General features: G+C 30.9%; 2 protein-coding genes across 5 annotated transcripts; one reads left to right on the top strand and one right to left on the bottom strand.

Moving 5' to 3' along the window:
- Positions 1-450: 450 nt before the first annotated feature.
- On the bottom strand, positions 451-11,976 carry LOC133797779 (GDSL esterase/lipase At5g03610-like). The gene is made up of 5 exons (XM_062235822.1): positions 11,877-11,976; positions 11,569-11,757; positions 11,164-11,450; positions 1,052-1,385; positions 451-874 (listed from the first exon to the last, which is right to left on the bottom strand). The coding sequence occupies exons 1-5, from the start codon at positions 11,950-11,952 to the stop codon at positions 663-665; spliced, it is 1,098 nt and encodes a 365-aa protein (XP_062091806.1). The 5' UTR covers positions 11,953-11,976; the 3' UTR covers positions 451-662.
- Positions 11,977-15,567: 3,591 nt separating this feature from the next.
- LOC133797778 (protein SUPPRESSOR OF K(+) TRANSPORT GROWTH DEFECT 1-like) lies at positions 15,568-19,762 on the top strand. Of its 4 annotated transcripts, none has more exons than XM_062235819.1 (9): positions 15,577-15,749; positions 16,045-16,510; positions 16,785-16,890; positions 17,753-17,951; positions 18,576-18,644; positions 18,766-18,840; positions 18,962-19,060; positions 19,137-19,292; positions 19,408-19,762. In XM_062235819.1, exons 2-9 carry the CDS (start codon positions 16,045-16,047, stop codon positions 19,531-19,533), a joined length of 1,296 nt encoding a protein of 431 aa, XP_062091803.1. In that variant the 5' UTR covers positions 15,577-15,749; the 3' UTR covers positions 19,534-19,762. The 4 variants fall into 4 exon arrangements, 3 of the variants coding, with proteins under 3 accessions (XP_062091805.1, XP_062091803.1, XP_062091804.1); XM_062235820.1 differs by having other exon boundaries at positions 15,578-15,749; positions 16,063-16,510; XR_009875691.1 differs by lacking the exon at positions 19,408-19,762 and having other exon boundaries at positions 15,571-15,749; positions 18,957-19,060.
- The last annotated feature ends 1,388 nt before the right edge of the window (positions 19,763-21,150 follow it).

Raw genomic sequence — 21,150 nt, 5'->3', positions numbered from 1 at the left:
TAATATAAATTCAAATTCAAATTTAAATGTTATAAAATATCATTATTGTAATGATATATAATACAAGACTAGATATTTAAATAATTATATTCATATAAATTCAAGACTATATATTTAATAATTATATTAATATAAATTCAAATATTATAAAATATTATTAGAATAATAATATATACTCCTTTTTTTTTTTACTAATTATAACCATAAATAATATTTTGGTTTAATTTTTCTTTTAATATATGTTTATGTCATTTTTTTTATATATGTAATATTGTTTCTCTATTTAAAATTTATATAACAATCATACAAATTTAATAAAAATAATTAATAAATTCTATAAATAAATATAATATATATAATATATGTTTCTAATAATAATTAATAGAGATATACATAATCATTATTATAAACTCGATCCAGACTAGCTGAGCTATATGAGATTTAGGAAATGGTACCAAGTATAGGGATCATTTGTCCCTTTCTTGCAATAATATTAAACATTGATGAACAAGTATATAAATTACAGTTTTATGTCCAAATTTCCTCTTACACTCACGAAATTTCCATTTAATGTAGGTCCCCGGAAGGGACTACGTACACTGGAAACCCCAAGTGTATAATGTATATAGTAACTATTATTAAAATGATTTGCACTTATATTACTAAATTAATTTATGAAGAGAAGATCTGAGCCCTGAAAAAACTGCAGACCAACCATTTTGAGAAGGGTGAATCATGTCCCAAAAAAAGGATAACTCAGGATTCTTGCATACAATATACTTCTTTGCCCCATTTTCATCAAAACTCCCACATGAGTATTCTTTGCTTATTCCCACACAACAAGGCTTCAATGGAGATTCCATTGACAAATTTCCTTCAAGAAAAAAAATAAATAATTAATACTACGTACTAATTAGGGTTTTGTAAGTCTTAATTATTTATATATATATATGGCTTGTACTTTTTGGTACGTATAACACATGCATGCATGCATGTATATTCTTGAAAGTAAAAGATGATACCTTATTATATATTAATAATATTATATTACCTGCGGTAGTGGTGATATTCTTCTGTAAATTCTTAAATGCAGACAGGAAGGTGCTATGGAGATCCAGAACTAAGATGGGCAAATATTTTGATGACGATGAGTAGCTTTGATTGTTCAAAGCTTGCAATTTTTGGTGCAACATTTGGTTGTGAAAATCAGAGACGGAGTTGAAAATTTGAGTACAATTTTGAAATGAAGAAGAGGCTGTGAATGGGGGAAGACAGCCAAGAGGTTCTAGTGCTGTAACTGCTATTTTTCTCACTCCCAAGCTTTGTATCCGCCTCAGATTCCCAACAAGTTGGTCAATAATTGATGTCGTGAAATTTGCCAAACCCTACGTATAAATATAGAGATATATTTATATACATGCATCAGTAGTGTGCATTAATTATTGTGCTCAACATATATACATAAATTTAGATTATACATAAAACAAGAATATTGTGTAGCTAACTACATTATATATGATCATTATATCTAATGCACAAAAAATGATAATATAGATGATGTTTCATATGAATATTTGTAAAAATAGAGTAAGTTGATCACAATTAGTGAATTCATCGATCGCAATAAAAAACTAGTCAAAAAATTTATTAATTTATTAATATATTGATTTGTACTAAATTCAAATTCAAAATTTGGAACATATGATAATAAACACGATACTATTTAAGCTCCAAGTATAATGTCTTGCTTTTATTAAAAGAAAGAATTGGTTCCGGAACATGAAATTAGCAAATAGTATAATAAATTATAATTATTTAATCTTAATTATTTATATCTTAGTTTTTCACCCAAGAGGTGGTCGAATTTTTTTGAAATAATATAATAACCAAAAAAAATATTAAGAAATTGACACAAACTTTGTTATTAGTTAGGACAAATATAAAAGGTGAATATCAAATCATTTAAATCGATACTTAATAATAAAAAATAAACACAATATAATGAAATATTAACAAAAAAATCAACTTGTAACTCATTTTATTATGCATTTTTTTTATATTCGTGCATGTAATTACCACTACAAAAAACAGTGGATATACCGATAACACTATACCGATAACACGTTCTCGATATAGATAATTTAGAACCGCGCCATATTTACGCGGTTTTTTTCATTTTAGTTTCTGTGTCGGGGACTCTATACCGAGAACATGTTCTCGGTATAGGGTCTTTATAATCTTCATCTTCCCCAAATAGAGAGCTCATTCTCTCTAAAAAGGAAAAAAAAACCCTCCGTTTTCTCCGCCCCTTTTTCATTTTTTCTGGATTTCGGCCCCCAAAAGCTTTGGTTTTGGTCAAATCTTCCCTTCCAAAGAAGATTTAGGTAGCTATAAGGTCTATTAAGGTATGCATTTACATATATTTCAGTTTTATTTGTGTATAAATTTATCAATTTTTTTTTTCTGTTTTGGTCTTCTATAATGGGATTTTTGTTTGTTTTTTTTTTTTTCAGGTTTTGCATTATTTACAAGTGGTTTGACAGGTATTTCGCATTTTCTTTATAATTTTTTGGTTTTTTTTATATTTTTTGCATAAATATATTTGGGGTTTTATGTATAATTTGTTTAATAAATTTAATATATTGTTATTTGTCATATTATATATATAATTTCTGATTATGTATTTAAAATAGGTAAGAATAATAATTAGTAATGAAAATTAGTTAAAAGTTTAGTGATATCCAATTTAGAGGAAATAATGTTGTGTAGTATTTTAGTAAAATACATATATAGTTTTAGGATTTAGTTAGTGTAATCATGTGGATAAATAATTAATTTATTAGTATGAAAATTTATTTATTTTTTAGGTATATAATTTGACTTTTAGTTATAAAAAAATGTTTGTATGAAAATATAATATTTGAGTGTTTGTTTTTTAGATTGGGTTAAATAATTTTAGTGTTAGATTATTAGATTTGGTTAATAAATTTTGATTATTAGAGTGAGTTTTGTTTATTTAATTTGAATTTTGTTCACTACAAAAAAAAGAAGATTTACCGTTAACACTATACTGAGAACACGTTCTCGGTATAGTTAATTTGGTACCGCGCCATTTTTACGCAGTTTTTCATTTTAGTTTCTGTACCGAGGACCCTATACCGAGAACATGTTCTCGGTATAGGGTCTTTATAATCTTCATCTTCCCCAAACAGAGAGCTCATTCTCTCTGAAACGGCAGCAAAAAACCTCCGTTTTCTCCGCCCCCTTTTTCTTTTTTTTGGTATTTCGGCCCCCGAAAGCTTTGCTTTTGGTCAAAGCTTCCCTTCCAAAGAAGATTTAGGTAGCTATAAGGTCTATTAAGGTAAGCATTTACATATATTTCAGTTTTTTTTTTTATAAATTTTTCAATTTTTTTTTCAGTTTTGGTCTTTTATAATGAGATTTTTGTGGTATTATTTTCAGGTTTTGCATTGTTTACCAGCGGTTTTAGAGGTATTTCACATTTTCTTTGTAATTTTTTGGTTTTTATTAAATTTTTAGTATGAAAATTTATTAATTTAATAGGTTATTTTTTAGGTATATAATTTGACTTTTAGTTATAAAAATATGTTTATATGAAAATTTAATATTTGAGTGTTTGTTTTTTAGATTGGGTTAAATAATTTTAGTTTTAAATTATTAGAGTAATAATTATAAATTTAATATTTTACTTTTAGTTTTGATGAATATTGATGCTTTGTTTTTGTTGTTAATTTTTAGTAGAATTATGATATTTTAAATAGAAAATTGAATAATTAATAAAATTTAGAGTAATAATTATAAATTATATAGTCATTTACAATGTATTTATATTGCTTTGTGTATGTTCTGCGACTGGATATTTTTTTATGTGTTATTTGCAGGTTTTTAAATTTTGGAATATATGAAAATACAGTCGTTATGCTGTCCAATTTTTTATAGAATTAAAAGTACTCAATAAAATTTCTAATTTAAGAAATAGTGAATTGATAAGTTGTATAATATATTTTTAATTATGATTAAATAAAATTAACAATAACATTATGCAACCAAATTATAATAAAAATAAACATTAATCTTGAAATTTTATTTAAACAAGTAATAAATCTTAAAGTAATTCTAACGATTTAAACAAATCTTAAAAAATTTGTGTAAATTTATAAAACTATTCAATAAAGCATAAGTAAAATATGTTATTTAATAAATACTGAATTAATATGTAAAAATAAAATTAACAATTATATTATTAGGAAACCAATTTTAAACACAATGTTAATCATTATTAAAATTAAAATTAATATTTGAAGTTAGAAAAAAATAAGTCAAATTTAAATCATTTTAATAATATTTACACTGAAATATATTATAGTTAGATATCATAAAACAACATAATTAACTTCAAAGAGCATAAGACATTAAAAAAAACATATTTAATTTTATTTGCTTTTTTCTTTGGTAATAAGAAATTATTACCAAAGATATGATAGTATTATTATCACCTAGTGATAATATTATATTTTTTTAGTGTTCATCACAAGAAGCCTTAGACCCGTTCAGAGAGGATGAGTGATTGAAGACTCTTACATTTGCCTCTCTCTGAATTAGGACACACACACAAATTGATTGTAAATTTGATGATTAGTGTTCCGTGCAGTGCTACATTCATACAATGTCGATCGACAAGAGCTGGATTAATTTGACAGATCGATTATCCGATGAGTATGAGGCTGGTGTGATGGATTTTCTCCAGAGAGCTCGACAGTGCGTTGACTCAAGGGGATTGGTGAAATGTCCGTGTAGGAGGTGTGTCAACGTTGAATTTCAGACGATTGATGTATTAGAAAAACATCTCTTTGTAAATGGTTTTCTACGGAAATATACCAATTGGCATTGGCATGGAGAGGATGAAATAATACCAATGAGGAAAGTGATAGATCAAAATGATGAAGATGAAATTATGGATGTTCTCAATGATCTTATGCAAAATGACAATGACGAATATGAAGAGAATGAGCGCGATCAAGAGATACCTACAACAGACTACAGGGGTGGGCAACATTATAACGATTTGTTTGCTGAGATCGAGGCTCCATTATTCCCCGGGTGTCAAAATTACACATCATTGAATTTCCTAGTGAAATTAATGCATTTCAAAGTGTTGGGAAAAATTCCCAACAAAATATTTGATGGAATGCTGGAGTTGTTACATGATGCATTTCCAGCCCCAAATAAGCTTCCAAAATCGCATTATGCAGCGAAAAGGTTGTTGCGGAAACTTGGATAGGGCTACGAGTCAATCCATGTCTGCAAGCATGATTGCGCACTGTTTTGGAAAGAACATGCTGGAAAAAGCAAATGTCCTGTTTATGGGGAGGATCGATGGGTGGACAAGAATACCAAGGGAAAGAAAGTGCCTCATAAAGTGATGCGTTATTTTCCTTTAAACCCTAGGTTAATGCGAAAATATGCATCAAGGCACATTGCTCAACATATGAGATGGCATCACGAGCAACGTATAAAAGAAGATGGTGTATTGCGTCATCCTGCTGATGGGAAAGCTTGGAAGGACTTTGACCGAAATAATCCAACATTTGCAATGGAACCCAGGAATGTGCGGCTTGGATTGGCTGCAGATGGATTCAATCCCTTTGGTAATATGAGTCTTTCTTATAATATGTGGCCGGTAGTGTTGACGACATATAACTTGCCACCATGGTTGTGCATGAGAGAAACTAATTTCATGTTGAGCTTATTAATTATGGGACCTCATTCGCCAGGAAAAGATTTTGATGTTTTCTTAAGACCATTGATTGATGAGTTAAAAAAATTATGGGTGACTGGTGTACAGACTCGAGATGCAGTCGATGGCAGTTTCTTCACTCTTCGGACAGCTTTGATGTGGACTATAAACGATTACCCAGCAAGAAGTAGCCTTTCTAGATGGACTGGCCAAGGTTATCATGCTTGCTCAACTTGCAATATGGCAACACCATCTATTCGTTTACAAAAGAAGGTTGCTTTTTATGGTCATAGACATTTTTTACCAATCAAACATGCCATTAGAAGGGACAAGAAGACATATGGTGTCGTTGAAAAAAGATTACCACCAAAGCCATTAACCATGCAAGAAATGTTCACACAAATGAATTTTATACCCGATTCTCTTCCTGGTAAGCATGTCAGTTATGGCGGCCAAAAAAGAAAGCGTACAAAAGAGCAAGTAGGTTGGCGGAAAAAAAGTATATTTTTTGAGCTCCCATATTGGGCCAACATAATGTTGTGACACAATCTAGATGTTATGCATGTTGAGAAAAATGTGTGCGGCAGTTTAGTAGGCACAATAGTTGGGCTGAAGAATAAGACCAAAGACACAGTTAGTGCCAGAGTAGACTTGGAGAAGATGAAGATGAGACCAGAGTTACAGCTGAGGAAGTTGAATGGTCGGATACAAAAGCCTGCGGCCAAATTCACTTTCACTGTTGAAGATCGCCAAAAGTTTTGTCGATTTCTTAAATCAGTGAAGTTTCCAGATGGTTTTGGATCTAACCTAAGGAAAAATGTGATTGATAATGACAATAAGATCACTGGTTTGAAATCGCATGATTGTCACATCATTATGCAACGCCTTTTGCCAGTTGGTGTGCATGCATTCCTAGAGAAATCGATGAGTACAACTATTATTGAGTTGTGCACTTTCTTCAAGCTCATTTGTGCGAGAACTCTAAAAGTCTCAGATTTAGAAAAAGTCAAAACTTCAATTGTTAAGATTGTTTGCAAGTTAGAAAATATTTTCCCACTTGCTTTTTTCGATATCATGGTCCATCTATTAATACATTTACCGGAAGAAGCAATACTTGGAGGACCGGTTCACATGAGGTGGATGTATCCTTTTGAAAGGTATATGAAAAAATTGAAGAATTATGTCCATAATAAAGCACGTCCAGAGGGGTCAATAGCAGAAGGATATGTGGTTGATGAGGCATTAACATTTTTCTCCATGTACTTGAAAGGTGTTGAGACAAAGTTCAATCGTCCAGACCGAAATGTAGATGTTGGTCCATCACTTAAAAAGATGTCGGTCTTTCGATCTCAGGGTCGTCCAATTGGTAAGAAATCCTTGACAATTTTGGAAGATGAAGTGAAGAAAATAGCAGATTGGTATATTCTAAACAGCTGCAATGAGATCTTGCCATATGTTCGGTAAGTAATTGAAGTAGTTCATCATTTCATTGCATGTTTATTATAACACTTATTAGTAGCTCTTAAATTGGTTGTTTTTGTTTGTTGCAGAGAGCATAGGGAAACTCTACAGACTAGAGGTGTTGAAAACCTAGACCAATTACATAGAGAGGAATTTCTTAATTGGTTTTATAATAAGATTTATCATCTTCGACAAACAGGATCCTTGGAAGTACATGAAGAATTAATCTCTTTAGCAAATGGTTCTTCAACTCGTGTTGCGTCGTACCCTGGGTGTGTTGTAAATGGAGTAAGATTTTTGTGTTATGACAGGGACAAGAATCGCAAAACTCAAAATAGTGGAGTCTCTGTAGCGGGTGTCGAAAATAGTACTTATTACGGCCAGTTGGAAGAAGTTTTAGTGATGTCATATCTTCCTGGTTGTTCTGTTGTATTATTTAAGTGCAAATGGTTTGACACTAATCGTTCTTCAGGATTAAAGTTTGAGAAAAACATAACAAGTATCAAAACCAGTTCGGAGGCCTTCAAAGATGATAAATTTATCTTAGCAACTCAGGCTAACCAAGTTTTCTACATTGAAGACCTTAAAAATAAATCTCCTCGTCCAAGAAGTGCATCACAGAAATGTGTGGGACATCCCACTAGTTGAAGAACAAGCGGAGGATGTAGAAGTAGATGTTATGCACGACACTAGTTCCTCTAATTTCCAATTATTCGTTGATCTTGGACTGTTACCACAAATCAGCTTTGAACGTACGGGGGCTCCATTACAATTTGTTGAGATAGATAATGTTGCAATTGAGAAGGAGAGGGAGGAGGAAATGGAAGAAGAAGAGGAGGAGGAGGAAGAGGAAGTAGAGGAGGAGGAGGAGGTGGAATATGAAGATGATGAAGAGGAAGATGAACACATAGAAACCGATGATGATAGTGAAAATTATAATAGCGATAATTAAGTGGTAATTTTATAATATGTTGAAGTAATTATTTTTAACAATAAATAATTTTATATAGTCATTTTTAACAGATAAATGTAATTTTAATATCGATTAATTTGACAGATATGGCTGATGTTATTGCTCGATCTCATGGGGGTGGTGGTGGAGGATGCGATCCTCCACGTGGACCATCAGATATCCCAGCTGATTGTGAACGAGGTAATACTTTACACATTGATATACTCCTTAAATTTTAACAATTAATCCATATTAATTTTAAAATATTGAATTTGCATACAATAGCGCCTCCAAACAAACGTGGACGCCATAAAGGATTGAACACGCGGGAAAAAAGGGAACAGTTGGGGCGTCCTCTCCCTCTCGAGTGGGATGTGGGGGGGAGAACATATAAAGAGATCGGAGATTACAGCTCAAATTTCTCAAGAGAGCTCGGATTACTTGTTCGACAGTACACAGATCCGGACTGTCCTCAATGGTCAAAAGTACCAAATGCCTCGAAAGAAAGAATACTTGCACATTTGGAAGTAAGTAGTTTATGTATTTTTATGTTAATTCTCATTTTATGTTATATATCATATTTACTAATAAATGTTTGTAAATTAGAATGATTTGTTTGATATTGGGCGTACTAGATATGGAGAATGGCATATGTCTGGGATCTTGAGGGCATTGATACTTCGTGTGCTAAAAAGTATTCTGACTGGAAGTACGGTATTAAAGAGCATTTAACGATTAATGGGCCACAAAATCGTTATGGTGGTTGCACAGATACGCAGTGGCAAAAAGCCATTGAATTTTTTCGACGCCCAGAAATTACGGTATTAATTTCTTGTTAAACTTAACTATCTTAATTAAATATATTACTAACGATAACTTTTTGCAGAAACGTTCTGTGGTCAACAAGGAAAATAGGAAGAAACTAAAAGATCTTAGCTATGGAGGTTCTCAGTCAATCCCAGCCCTGCGCTATAAAAAAATTAGTTAATTAATTATTTTTTAGTTTGTTTTTCTTATTTATGTTTAATTATTAATTTTATAAAAATATATGTACGTGACAGCGCAATTTAGAGACTGGGCAACTTGAGCTCATCCTGGATAACTGGATGGATACTCACCATAAATCAGGCACAGGGTGGGTGACAGAGACAGCCAAAAATACTTGGGTATGTTAAGTTTTTTTAAACATTTTTCAAAATTTTAATTGTTTGTTTACAAAACATAATTACATTATACATTATATCATAGGAGGAATTGCGTGCATATCGCGACACACAGCAGACACAGACAACTGATACTGAGAGTTCCACACCAGCTTCGAGTGCACCTGAAGATGAAGACATATCTTTGGTACAAACTGTCTTCGGAAAACAACGGGGCCACCAGAAAGAATATGGACGTATCATTAACATAAGGGGCCGAACTCCATTTGATTTTCGTCCTTCACAAACTAAAGATGAAGAGATGTCTGAGATGAGAGAGCGTCTTCGACAGTTAGAGGAGCATGTCCGGACTCATTGTATCACCCCGGGATCTCAATGTGCCCCACCACCACCCGATGATCCCAATGTTGGAGCACCGACTCAGTAGGACTTATGTATGAATTTTATTACAATGGACTATTACATTATCATGTTTAAGACAACTTTTTATTTTGATTCAGCAAACATACTCTTATGTTTTTTTATTTATATGTTTAATATAAGTGTTTTAATTTTATTCTATTTTTTTTATATTTAATTCAAATTAAATAAATAAATAAGGGAATAAATATTATAAATAAATAAAAAATTCTGGTTTAGTCTATACCGAGGACATTGTCCTCGTTATATACCATTAAGATGACAAATTGGGGTTGGTTGTGCCGAGGACATTTTTCACTCTATACCAATGACATTGTCCTCGGTACAACCTATACCGAGAACATGTTGATTGTCGTCGGTAGAAGTATTGTTCTACCGACGCGGCTGTACCGAGGATTTTCTGCCGACGACATGGTCTCGGTATAGGCTATACCGAGAACATTTAGGCTTATACCGATGACATTTGTTCTCGGTATAGGCCTTGTTTTTTGTAGTGTACACATTTAGAAAAGGAAAAACAAAACTATAATCTCCACTTTTAAAACAATATAAGTCTAAAGAAAAGTTTTATATATTATGTTTTTTATTTAGAAAGGTTCAGATGGAAGATTATGTATAATGAAATTAGAGCAAAATTAATCTCTAAACAATGTTGAATTTTGTATTTCTATATTTTGGTATGGTGGAAACTTGTAACGATAAAGATTCTAGTTTGGATGGTTGTGGTAATTCAAAAATATTTTATTTGTAATGGTTCAAATCTTGGATGCTTAATAATAAAAGATAAACACAATACAATGAAATGTTAACAAAAAAATCAATTTCTATCTCATTTCATTGTGCATTTTTTGGCATTCATCTTAACAAACCCTTGTCATTAACATTTATATAAATGAGCTTGACTAAAGTCCTAATTGTAAAATATTAGCTTCAATTAAAAATTAATAAATACATTAATTAATTGAAAAAAATTAATTTTTTTTTCAAGGGTGGCCGCCAACCCTCGTACTTATTTGTCAACTGAAAACATATATATATATATATATACATACACATGCATGTAAGAGCGAGATATACTATGCTTAACACTTTGAATTACAAAATTAAACATTTTCAAAATTTCAATTAAATTCATTTCAATGTTATTATGTAATATGTGGTATATATGTTTCATAAATATCTACCATATCCATGAAGTATACTGATGATGTAGAAATGATTGATCACCAACAACTATATAAATATATATATATATATATCTAGGTCTAACATGTATATTTGGTCAGTTTTATTTTAAAAAAATTATTAAATATATTTATTAAGTTTTTATAATTTTCATATAAATTATATTAACAGAAAAATTTAATCTAAACATGTATAATCAAGTAGTAGGTTAACTACTCACTCACCTCCATGCTGTTATTGCCACCTTTAGCAAGGTAAGCACCATAGTCATTGCCAGCAAGAGAGACTAAAGCCACGGAAGAGTTAAGGTCTTGTTTGGAATAGAAATTACGTTCAAGTAATATATCTTCGAAGAAATTGATTTGGGTTGACATGTTTGGTTCCTTTTCCATTGTATCAAACACTCCTGTCCCTCCAAATGCAAAGTTCATTCCATACTTATTCACTTTCCATTTCTTTATCCACTTTATCTCTCTGTACGCTACCGGAGATTTTATGCCCAGAAACGAAGCTTTAATTTTTATACATATATATATATAAGCAACAAAACACACAATTATATTATACTCATCAACAAATATATACTACACTGATATAAATAAAAAGCCTTAATTAGAATATGTATGTACCTATATAGTCAGTGAGGACACGGCCGTCGGAGAACCGGCCAGCCGGTTTTCCGGGAAAAGTAATCCCATACGGCGGTTTCCATGATACCGCTGTGTGTTTCCTACTGTTCCCAGTGTCAGCATAAGAGTCTCCAAATACAAAAAGCTTTTGTTTGATATGATGATCATGTTTTGTCAACTCGTTATCTTCTGTCATAGGCCAAGAGTATAAAATATGTCGATATAATCAAACTTATTATAAAGCAAGCTTTAATTCACTTGGGTGCATAAAAGAAAAGAGAGCACCAGAGAGTAGTTTATATACATACCAGTAGACGCATTAACATCGATGATAAACAGTAAGAGAAGATAAAATGAGAGAAAAATTGTTTGATATTTCTCCATGAATGATTGAGCAGTGGGGAGAGTGATTATGAATATATGTACATACATTTATATGTGTGTGTATATATATATATATATAAATATACATGCTTTAAACAATTAATGGTCGATTTTGTTAGTTCAACAGATATTAACTGAAATAAATATTTCCGAACCAGTCAAGCTTAGGTACGGCGAACTAAGAAAATGCAAGTGAATTTCATCAGTAAATTAATTTATATAGATATATATATATGTATGTACTACAAGTGTCCCAATAAATTTTTGCTGCGTGTCACTAGCCTACTCACTACTCAATGGATCCATATTCCAAGTCCCACATTTTTACGGTGACCAATGCTATTTGGTATTCTAAGGTATCCAACATCACAAAAATCATTCACTATAATTGGTTAGTTATAACACATAATAATTATTAAATAAAAATATGTGAAACTCAATATTAAATTTCATCAATAAGAACAGAACCACCTTAATTTCTTTTTTGCACTTTGGTCCCCCTTAATTTCTTTGTATTTTTTCTTTTTTGTATTTTTTTGCACTTAGTAGTATGTGGTGTTAGGTACCGCTAGTATCCCTTAGCAATTCTCATTTTTACGAGTATTGTTGTATATCATCTTAAGGTACATGATATTAACTGTTCATAAAGTAATAATATTTGCATACAAAAAATGCACCAAAACATTATACACTTTGACATTTTATCTAAAATGTGATTTATTGTCTTAAAAATAGTATCACATCACTTTTGATTATAATTTTTATGCACATATCAGTACTTGGTGTTGAGCACTATATGCCCCATAACAATATTATTATTATTATTATTTATTCTCATGTCCCCAATAACAATAAGACAAATCAATTAAAAAGTATGGTCACATATTTGATAAATTAATAAATATAATATTTTGATGGAAAATCTACAAAAATGCACTAAAAGTTAAAAAAAAATATGAAAAATATGATATATTACAAAAATATACAATTTTTGGATAAAAACACGGGGGCAAAAATGTAAATACGGAGTGGCAAAATTGTAAATAAAAGTGGTAAAATATAATTTTTTGTGATCAACGTTTACAAACTTGTAAATATCTATTACAAAATTGTAATTATCTGTTACATATTTGTAAATAATATTTACAAAAATCAGTTATAGAATTGTATATATTTTTTTTTTTTTGTAGAAAAAACTTACAAACAAATTCATAACTAAATTTTTTTATTTTTGTAATAATAGTTTGCAAATCTAGTTTTACAAAGAAAGATATTTTTGTAACTAACATTTACGAAAATATTTTATAGTTAAGAAATCATAACTAAAATATACATAAAAATATTATACTTTTTCATATTGTTGCAATATTGTACCAAAAAAGTATAGAAAATATCATATTTATGCCATTTAGTTTAAAAATATAAATTTAAGATATTCATTATTTATAAAGCACTTTATTAAATATATATTTATATGAAAAATGCGGTTGTAGAGTGGTGAAATACAATATTTTATAAAACAAATTTACATTTTTTGTAACAACAATTTACAAAATTACTTTCACAACTAAAAAGTTTATTTTTGTAACTAACATTTACAAAAATATTTATAAATTTATTTAACATGATTGTTTCAAAGATTTACAAAACTAATTCTTTAACTTTAAAATATATTTTTCTAACAAAGCTTGAAACTTGAACTAGATTATAGTTTTGGTTTAATATTAAGTGTTGATATTTGACTAGCTATGATTTTCAAAAAATATATAATATTTTTTATTACTATTTCTTTTGCTATTATTAATATATATTACAAAAGTTCATAGCATCATCAAATAAGCACAAAATCATTTCATTTTTTACAATTGAGAGCATATCTTAAAATTTTGTCTTTATTAATATAAGATGATGTATCTGATTAATGTTGTAAATGTATATCGAAAATACATAAATTAAATAAAGCAAGAAATAATTTTGAAACTTTTAAATTGATTTCACTTTTCTCAATAAAATAAATGATTTGACAAAAAAATATTAAATAAAAAATATATAATATCACGTGATTTGACAATAAATATATTTTTATAAATAGATAAAATGTTGATTTGACTAAAACAAAATGTTGACTCAAAGTTATAGATGTAGTGCACAAAAGAATATCAACTAAGGAGAACAAAAGGTTCCATACACGAAGAAGAACCGTAATTTTGTAATTTATATAATTTGCCATATAAAATTATTTTCTTTTTTAAATTACCGTGTAAAATGTAATTTTCTCTATTTTTATTGGTAAGAGACGTAAAAATGAGGACAGAGAATTTCATTCCCTACTCATTGGCAAGTATTTCACAATTAATAAAACTACATTATCGATCATATTCACCTTTCATTTATACATAAGGTTAAAAAAAACACTTGAGTATTTAGTTACAATTAAGTTAGCTAGCAATTAATTCTCTGAAAAATGACCAAACTTGGCCTAAGTTTGGTGTAGGATTATATGCCAAACCATCTACATCTAGAATTATGACTCGTCGTGAGGATGCAAAGATCGGGTCAGCTCTCTTGGGGGACTGTTTTGTGGTGATGTTTGCCAGAAATTGTACATGTTTTTCTTGATCTGAATAATCTCAACATTGGTCTTCAAATTATAGTGAGTGAACATATTACTTTGACTTCGGAATTTTCAATTTTTAGATAGTATTCCACCTTGAATTTTATTACATTTGGTCCTTTCATTAAATATTAAACTAAAATTATTATTGTTTGCAAAGTAGCATTGGTGAAGTAACTAACATTAATTTATGGACAACTAAACATTAAAATATATGTTTGAATGTAAACTATAGTATAATTTTATCATGCCCATGATCAAAATAACTCTTTTCACAAAATTATATCTGCAATTAATTTATTTGTTGGGGTAAAATATATTCTTTCTTCAATTTTTGCATTGCACCTAAATGTGAATGTGTAGAATGTTATGCCCCCAAAAGAAATATACTTTTTTTTTGTTTCTATTTAAAACTTTTTTCCACTCAATTTCCCGAATCTTATTGATTGGAATGAGTCGACATATTCTTCGCTGATATTATTCCAAGGTAACGAATTTTAATTAGACACAAACTTTATAGTGAATCCTTCAAAGTGTTCTGCTTTCCTCAACTCTATTAGTTATGATCTTTTCAATTGCGTTTTATGAGTTGTATTTGCTTTTCTTACTTGGCTTCACATTTTCTTTTTATTAGTATATATACATGTATATTACCAAATGTTTTTTAATACAACATGTATTATCAAATGTTAAAGAGTAATAACTTCACACTCAACGAAATTTACCCACAAAATTGAGCTCAAAAAGATGTCTTTAGTTTTAATTACACTACTTATTTCAACGTGTTTCAAATCATTTAAAACAACTAGTTATTTCTTAATCTTTAGTCACCATTCGTCCAAATTACAATATATATATATATATATATTCATTTTATAAAGTCACTGTTGTTGTCAATTAGCAAAAAACAACAACAATAATGAAGACTTAATTAGCATGCTTCCAACCAAAGCTTGAAAAAAGTTTTAAGTCGGCTATAATAATCTTATTAACTATAAATACTTTCCCAAATACTTTTATCTCGTTGGGCCAAGAAGTCTCCATGTGATACAGACCCGACTAAAATTCATTGGTAGATGACTCTCTGACAAAAAATCTTATGTCACCAAACACATTCACGATTCTTTTTTCCCTTCACAATTTTGGGTACTGAAGCTCTCTCTCCATCGATCTCCAGTTCAAGGTCTGTTTTTTTAGTTTGAGTTTAGAACTGTATTTGATTGAATTGAACTAATATGTATATGTTGGTATATGCATGCTTAATTTTCAATTTTTACATGTTTTTGTATCGGGGGTAGGTACAAATACAATTGTTGAGTTTTGATGTTCTTAAACTTCAGAATCGTATTATAAAATTCTGAAAGCTTGGGTGGTTGTGACAAATCATATTAGAGAACTATATAGTTGTACCAAAGATCAATTTTTTTTTTTTTTTGTGTGGGGATTTGATTTATGTGTTGTTTCTTGTTATAATAAAGATGTATTGCAACTTTAAGGAGCACGCAGTTGAGTATGTGAAGAAAGCAGTTGAGGAGGATGATGCTGGAAACTATAGCAAGGCATTTCCCTTGTATATGAATGCTTTAGAGTACTTCAGGACCCATTTGAAGTATGAGAAGAATCCTAAGATTAAGGAAGCGATAACTCGAAAATTTGTCGAGTATTTGAGGAGGGCAGAGGAGATTAGGGCCATTCTTGATAGTGGAGGAAGTGATAGAGCAAATTCGAATGGTGGTGTCGCGGTCAATTCTGATCGAAAGGCGAAGCCAAAGGGTGGAGATGGGGAGGATCCAGAACAGGCAAAGCTCAGGGCTGGCCTTGATTCTGTAATAATTAGGGAAAAACCTAATGTGAAGTGGAATGATGTTGCTGGGCTTGAAAGTGCTAAACAGGCTTTGCAAGAGGCTGTCATATTGCCTGTTAAGTTCCCACAATTTTTCACTGGTTAGTTTCTTGTTTTTTTGTGTGTTTTCGGTTGGTTCTCCATGAAATGTCTTGTTTGTGGATTGTATTAGTGAGTGCATGAGACAGAGGAGTTTGCAGTGACTAATTTGCTTATATTCATAGACTTTGGGCATAATAGTTAGAAAGGAACTATAATTTGATACACTTCTTGACAAGAACATTTTTTAATTAAGACAACATATAGCTGTTGAATACTTGATCAGATGTTCAAATTCTGACATTAACACATATGTTTGATCTATTACTCTTGAAGGAAAGAGACGGCCATGGCGGGCTTTTCTATTATACGGTCCACCCGGAACAGGGAAATCCTATTTGGCAAAGGCTGTTGCAACCGAAGCAGATTCAACTTTCTTCAGGTAGAATTTCCATCAATGCTCTATGGATATAAATGGAATTGGATTGTGATAATTCTTGGAATATGGGAGAAGAAATGTTGACTTTATTGAAAGAATTGGAGCTGATCTTTGAGATAGTTCAAGAGAACCCATCTCAGAATTGACTGACTAATTTATTGCCTACCTCCTCCTTTCTTAAATTCCTCTAACTCTGCCCACATGGCAAAAACAATACAAACAACACTAAAACAGAACAATACAGCTCATAGCTACCCTGGACACTTAGGCTTTAAACATTAAAAGTATTAAGATTCACCACTCTAGACTCTAGTACAACACCACACAATCACTTAGACTCAATTCTTCTTTCTCACGTTAGTGTATCAAATGGAAAGTTTATCAGATAGCAAATAAAAATGTAAAGCAAAGGTCCAGTTTCTACTCCTCTTACTTCTGTTGTACTTGAAGTATAAACCTCATCTTTCTTATCTTTCCTTTTACTGTCAAACATATCATTTTATCTTTCATTGTGAAAATATTTCATGATGTCAGCATTCTAGCTAATATTACTGGAAACTAAAGGCAGTTGTTATTTGAATCAAGAAATGAAACAAAGATCCAACTTTCAACTGGGAGACTGGGCATTGTAGTAGGACCATAACACTTATTTATGCATATTATGATACATTATGTCTGTACTAAACATTACAAACTCAAATTGTCCAAACTACCGAGGCCATAAGATCTTACTATTGATTGCAATACATATTCCTGCAAACCCAAAATTATGTTCTAGTTTCTTTTTCTTTTCTTTTTTTTTGTTTTTATTGACAAGTTTAATTGATCCATTGAGCCACTGACAAGCACCGGGATGTTCCTGCAGTGTATCTTCATCAGACCTTGTCTCAAAATGGATGGGGGAAAGTGAAAAGCTAGTTTCAAATCTTTTCCAAATGGCTCGTGATAATGCTCCTTCAATAATTTTCATAGATGAAATAGATTCCTTATGTGGTCAACGAGGTCAAGGCAATGAGAGTGAAGCATCCCGACGAATCAAAACAGAACTTCTGGTTCAGATGCAGGTATTGTGTATATTTTAGAAATGGTCTCTTGAGCTTTACTATAGGCCGAAGTATAGAACTGATATGTGTCCACATGACTCGTACAGTTTCAGTTGTTATGGTTCTTGGAAGTACTGTACATTCACCTTATAGGAACTAGGAGGATTGAGGGAAAAAATAGAACTGAAAGGTTGAAAATTTCTACTAACACTTACTTTTTAAACCCTGAATGCCAACCTGATGGAGATTATGGTTACTCTTAACTATGTTATGATTCACCAAGTCCATCTCCGGTTAACTCATACATAATTATTTTAACTTATAATTCTCTGTTTTCAAGTTCTTTTAGTTATCACTAGTCCCTCTAAGCCTCAAAGCATTATGTTTGAGCTTATAATATAAATAAATGCAGTATGTCATGCAAATGGTAATTCTAAAATTCTTATAGACATCCTTTTTCATAGCACCATCTCAAGCCAAACAGTGTTTTAATTCTTCATTTTTTTTCTCCTCTGAAGGGCATCAGCTTTTTAAATTTGCTTCTAGAAGCCAGCTCTTTCTCATTGGATTTGCTGTATGTTAATGCTGACCTCTCAATGTATTTTTCTTGTAACTTGAACTGTGATTATGAACATCTATATTCAGGGGATGGGGAATGATGATAGGAAAGTTCTTATTCTTGCAGCCACCAATACTCCTTATGCTCTGGATCAGGTGAGACAATATTACCATTCTGATCAGCGGTCAGTTTGAAAAAAAAAACAAAAACAAAAGAAAAAAAAAAAATATCATTGATTTTCCTTCATAGTGGAATACTAATGAAATAGAAGTGCAGGCTGTCCGTCGACGTTTTGATAAGAGAATATACATCCCTCTGCCTGATTTGAAGGCAAGGCAACACATGTTCAAGGTACCAGCTTACTCAAAGAGATCAAAATATTGCTGAATGAAGCCTTCTATTCTATGCACATCGTGTAGATGTAGCAAGATGTATTATTAGCTTGTGAGTACTCTATGTTCTCATAGTGCAGGTACATCTTGGAGATACTCCTCACAACTTAACTGAAAGTGATTTTGAGCACTTGGCCCGAAAGACAGAAGGATTTTCTGGTTCAGATATATCTGTCTGTGTAAGTTCTAGCAAAATAAAGAGTCAGATTGATGTCGTCATGAACTACCCTTACTAGGTGAACTTTCCTATTTTAGGTTAAGGACGTGTTATTCGAACCTGTTCGCAAAACCAGGGATGCTAAATTCTTTAGGAAGACCTCTAAAGGCATGTGGGTTCCTTGTGAACCAACTAAACGAGGTGCTGTTGAGATCACATTGCAAGAACTTGATGCACAAGGCCTTGGTTCAAAGGTATGTATGAACTCAAAGAAAAATGGTTTGCTTTTTCTTACAACATTTGCTGTACTGCTACGTTTAAATGAATATAGAATGTAAGTAATATCCATGGGGGGTTTAATGACTGCAGATCCTACCACCACCCATTAAAAGAGCGGATTTTGATAAGGTACTTACAAGACAAAAGCCAACTGTAAGTAAAGCAGACCTTGAGGTGCATGAGAGATTCACAAAGGAGTTTGGGGAGGAAGGCTGATTGGTTTTGTGACTTGAGAAACAAGCTTCAACCAAATGTAATAGTAATAAGGTGATACCATTTTATGTAATTATAACACAATCATAAAATGTGGAGTAATTGTCATATTAGCCTGCGAGCGCAAGATATAGGGCGCCCCTTTATTTTGGCTCATTTTAGTCTTAAGAAGGCTCCTGTATGTTGTACAGTTTTGTACAATGATGTTTATAGATTTGATAGTTTTGCACAAGTTCACTTCCCTTTAACGAAAATCTTGCATAGACAATGAAGCAATGGCTGATGTCTAGAGAACATACTGTACGAATCCAGTACTTGAATCCATTAGGGAACTCGAAAAGACACATAAATTTTATAGTATTAAGGTCATGATTTGGAGAATAAGATTTAATTAGATAGGATTGAATAATTGTTATAAAATTGGAGTATATTGACAACTTAAAAAATCTTTCAATGGGATAACTTAATTCTAGTGAAAAAATTTGGATAATTTTATCTAATTCATTTTATATGTTTTTTTTTATGTTAATGGTAAGAAAAAAATTACAACATTATATCTAATTTATTGTGGACAAATAATCATTTCATTTATTCTTTTATATTTTTTTCAAATATATTTTAATCCAATTTAGTATCATCTTATTTTCCAAACGTTACCTAAGATCATTGTTGTTTAGTTAGTAACGAAAGTTCACTAATTCATGTTCTCCTACTTTATTTTTAGTTATCAATAACTTTTCTTAGTCACTCTATATTGACAGCAAAGAAATCAAGCAAATCAAATTTATTTGATTTGGGTTACTGGTTATTAGTTAGTTTCCTATTCTATAGGAATTCCATTTATTGTATATATTTTGTATTAAAGAAGGATTGATACAAAAATCATCTATATATTCATAGCTTTTTGATGTAAATTCTACACAGAAATAAGAATTATATTTTTTTCTTGCAAATTCTATATGGTATCAGAGCCCTAAGGGCATCTCCAATGGAGTGCAAAAAATTGGTACAATGTTATATTTAGCACATTTTACAAAAAATATAACTTCAATGGTGTTCCAAAAAATGTGTCAAATTTGACACATGCTAAAAGTTATGTCAAATTTGGCACAAAATATTGTCACGAATTATTTTAATTGGGTAGTTAACAATTAATGACTAACCATATATCATTTTTTATTTTTTTTAATGGCAATTTCTTGGAATACATAATTTGGATAATAAAAAATAATAAAAATATAATTTTTGTATGTTCTCAATAAATATTAAATGAATTATTGATTTTTTTTTGTTAATTTTCATCTTGTGCATTATAGCACAATTGCAAATATTGGACCAAATATAGCATTAACTCATTTTTTGTGCTAAATTTGGCACCAAATTTTGCTTGCAAGGTACAATCTTGAAGCAAAGCATGACCTATCATCCTCAATCGAATGGCCAGACAGAAGTGGTTAACCACTGTTTAGAGACATATCTCCGCTGTTTTGTCAATTCTTAACCCAACTAGTGGGCGAAGTGGCTTTCTTGGGCTAAATATTGGTACAACACATCTTTTCACTCTTTGGCTGGCATGACTCCATTCTGTGCACTATAACATCGAGACCCTCCCATATTACT

Source organism: Humulus lupulus, chromosome 8 (assembly GCF_963169125.1).
Source record: "Humulus lupulus chromosome 8, drHumLupu1.1, whole genome shotgun sequence".
In the NCBI taxonomy this organism is placed as follows: domain Eukaryota; kingdom Viridiplantae; phylum Streptophyta; class Magnoliopsida; order Rosales; family Cannabaceae; genus Humulus; species Humulus lupulus.
Note: the sequence above shows the minus strand (reverse complement) of the source record. Positions and strands in the feature narration are given on the sequence as shown.

Excerpts from the sequence above, each read along its gene's own strand:
- LOC133797778 (XM_062235819.1), top strand. The coding sequence starts at position 16,045 with ATGTATTGCAACTTTAAGGAGCACGCAGTTGAGTATGTGAAGAAAGCA. Across the intron at positions 16,511-16,784 it reads GTTCCCACAATTTTTCACTG|GAAAGAGACGGCCATGGCGG; the intron begins GTTAGTTTCTTG and ends TTACTCTTGAAG. Across the intron at positions 19,293-19,407 it reads CACAAGGCCTTGGTTCAAAG|ATCCTACCACCACCCATTAA; the intron begins GTATGTATGAAC and ends TAATGACTGCAG.
- LOC133797779 (XM_062235822.1), bottom strand. The coding sequence starts at position 11,952 with ATGGAGAAATATCAAACAATTTTTCTCTCATTTTATCTTCTCTTACTG. Across the intron at positions 11,758-11,876 it reads CGATGTTAATGCGTCTACTG|AAGATAACGAGTTGACAAAA; the intron begins GTATGTATATAA and ends GGCCTATGACAG. Across the intron at positions 875-1,051 it reads GAATATCACCACTACCGCAG|GAAATTTGTCAATGGAATCT; the intron begins GTAATATAATAT and ends TTTTTCTTGAAG.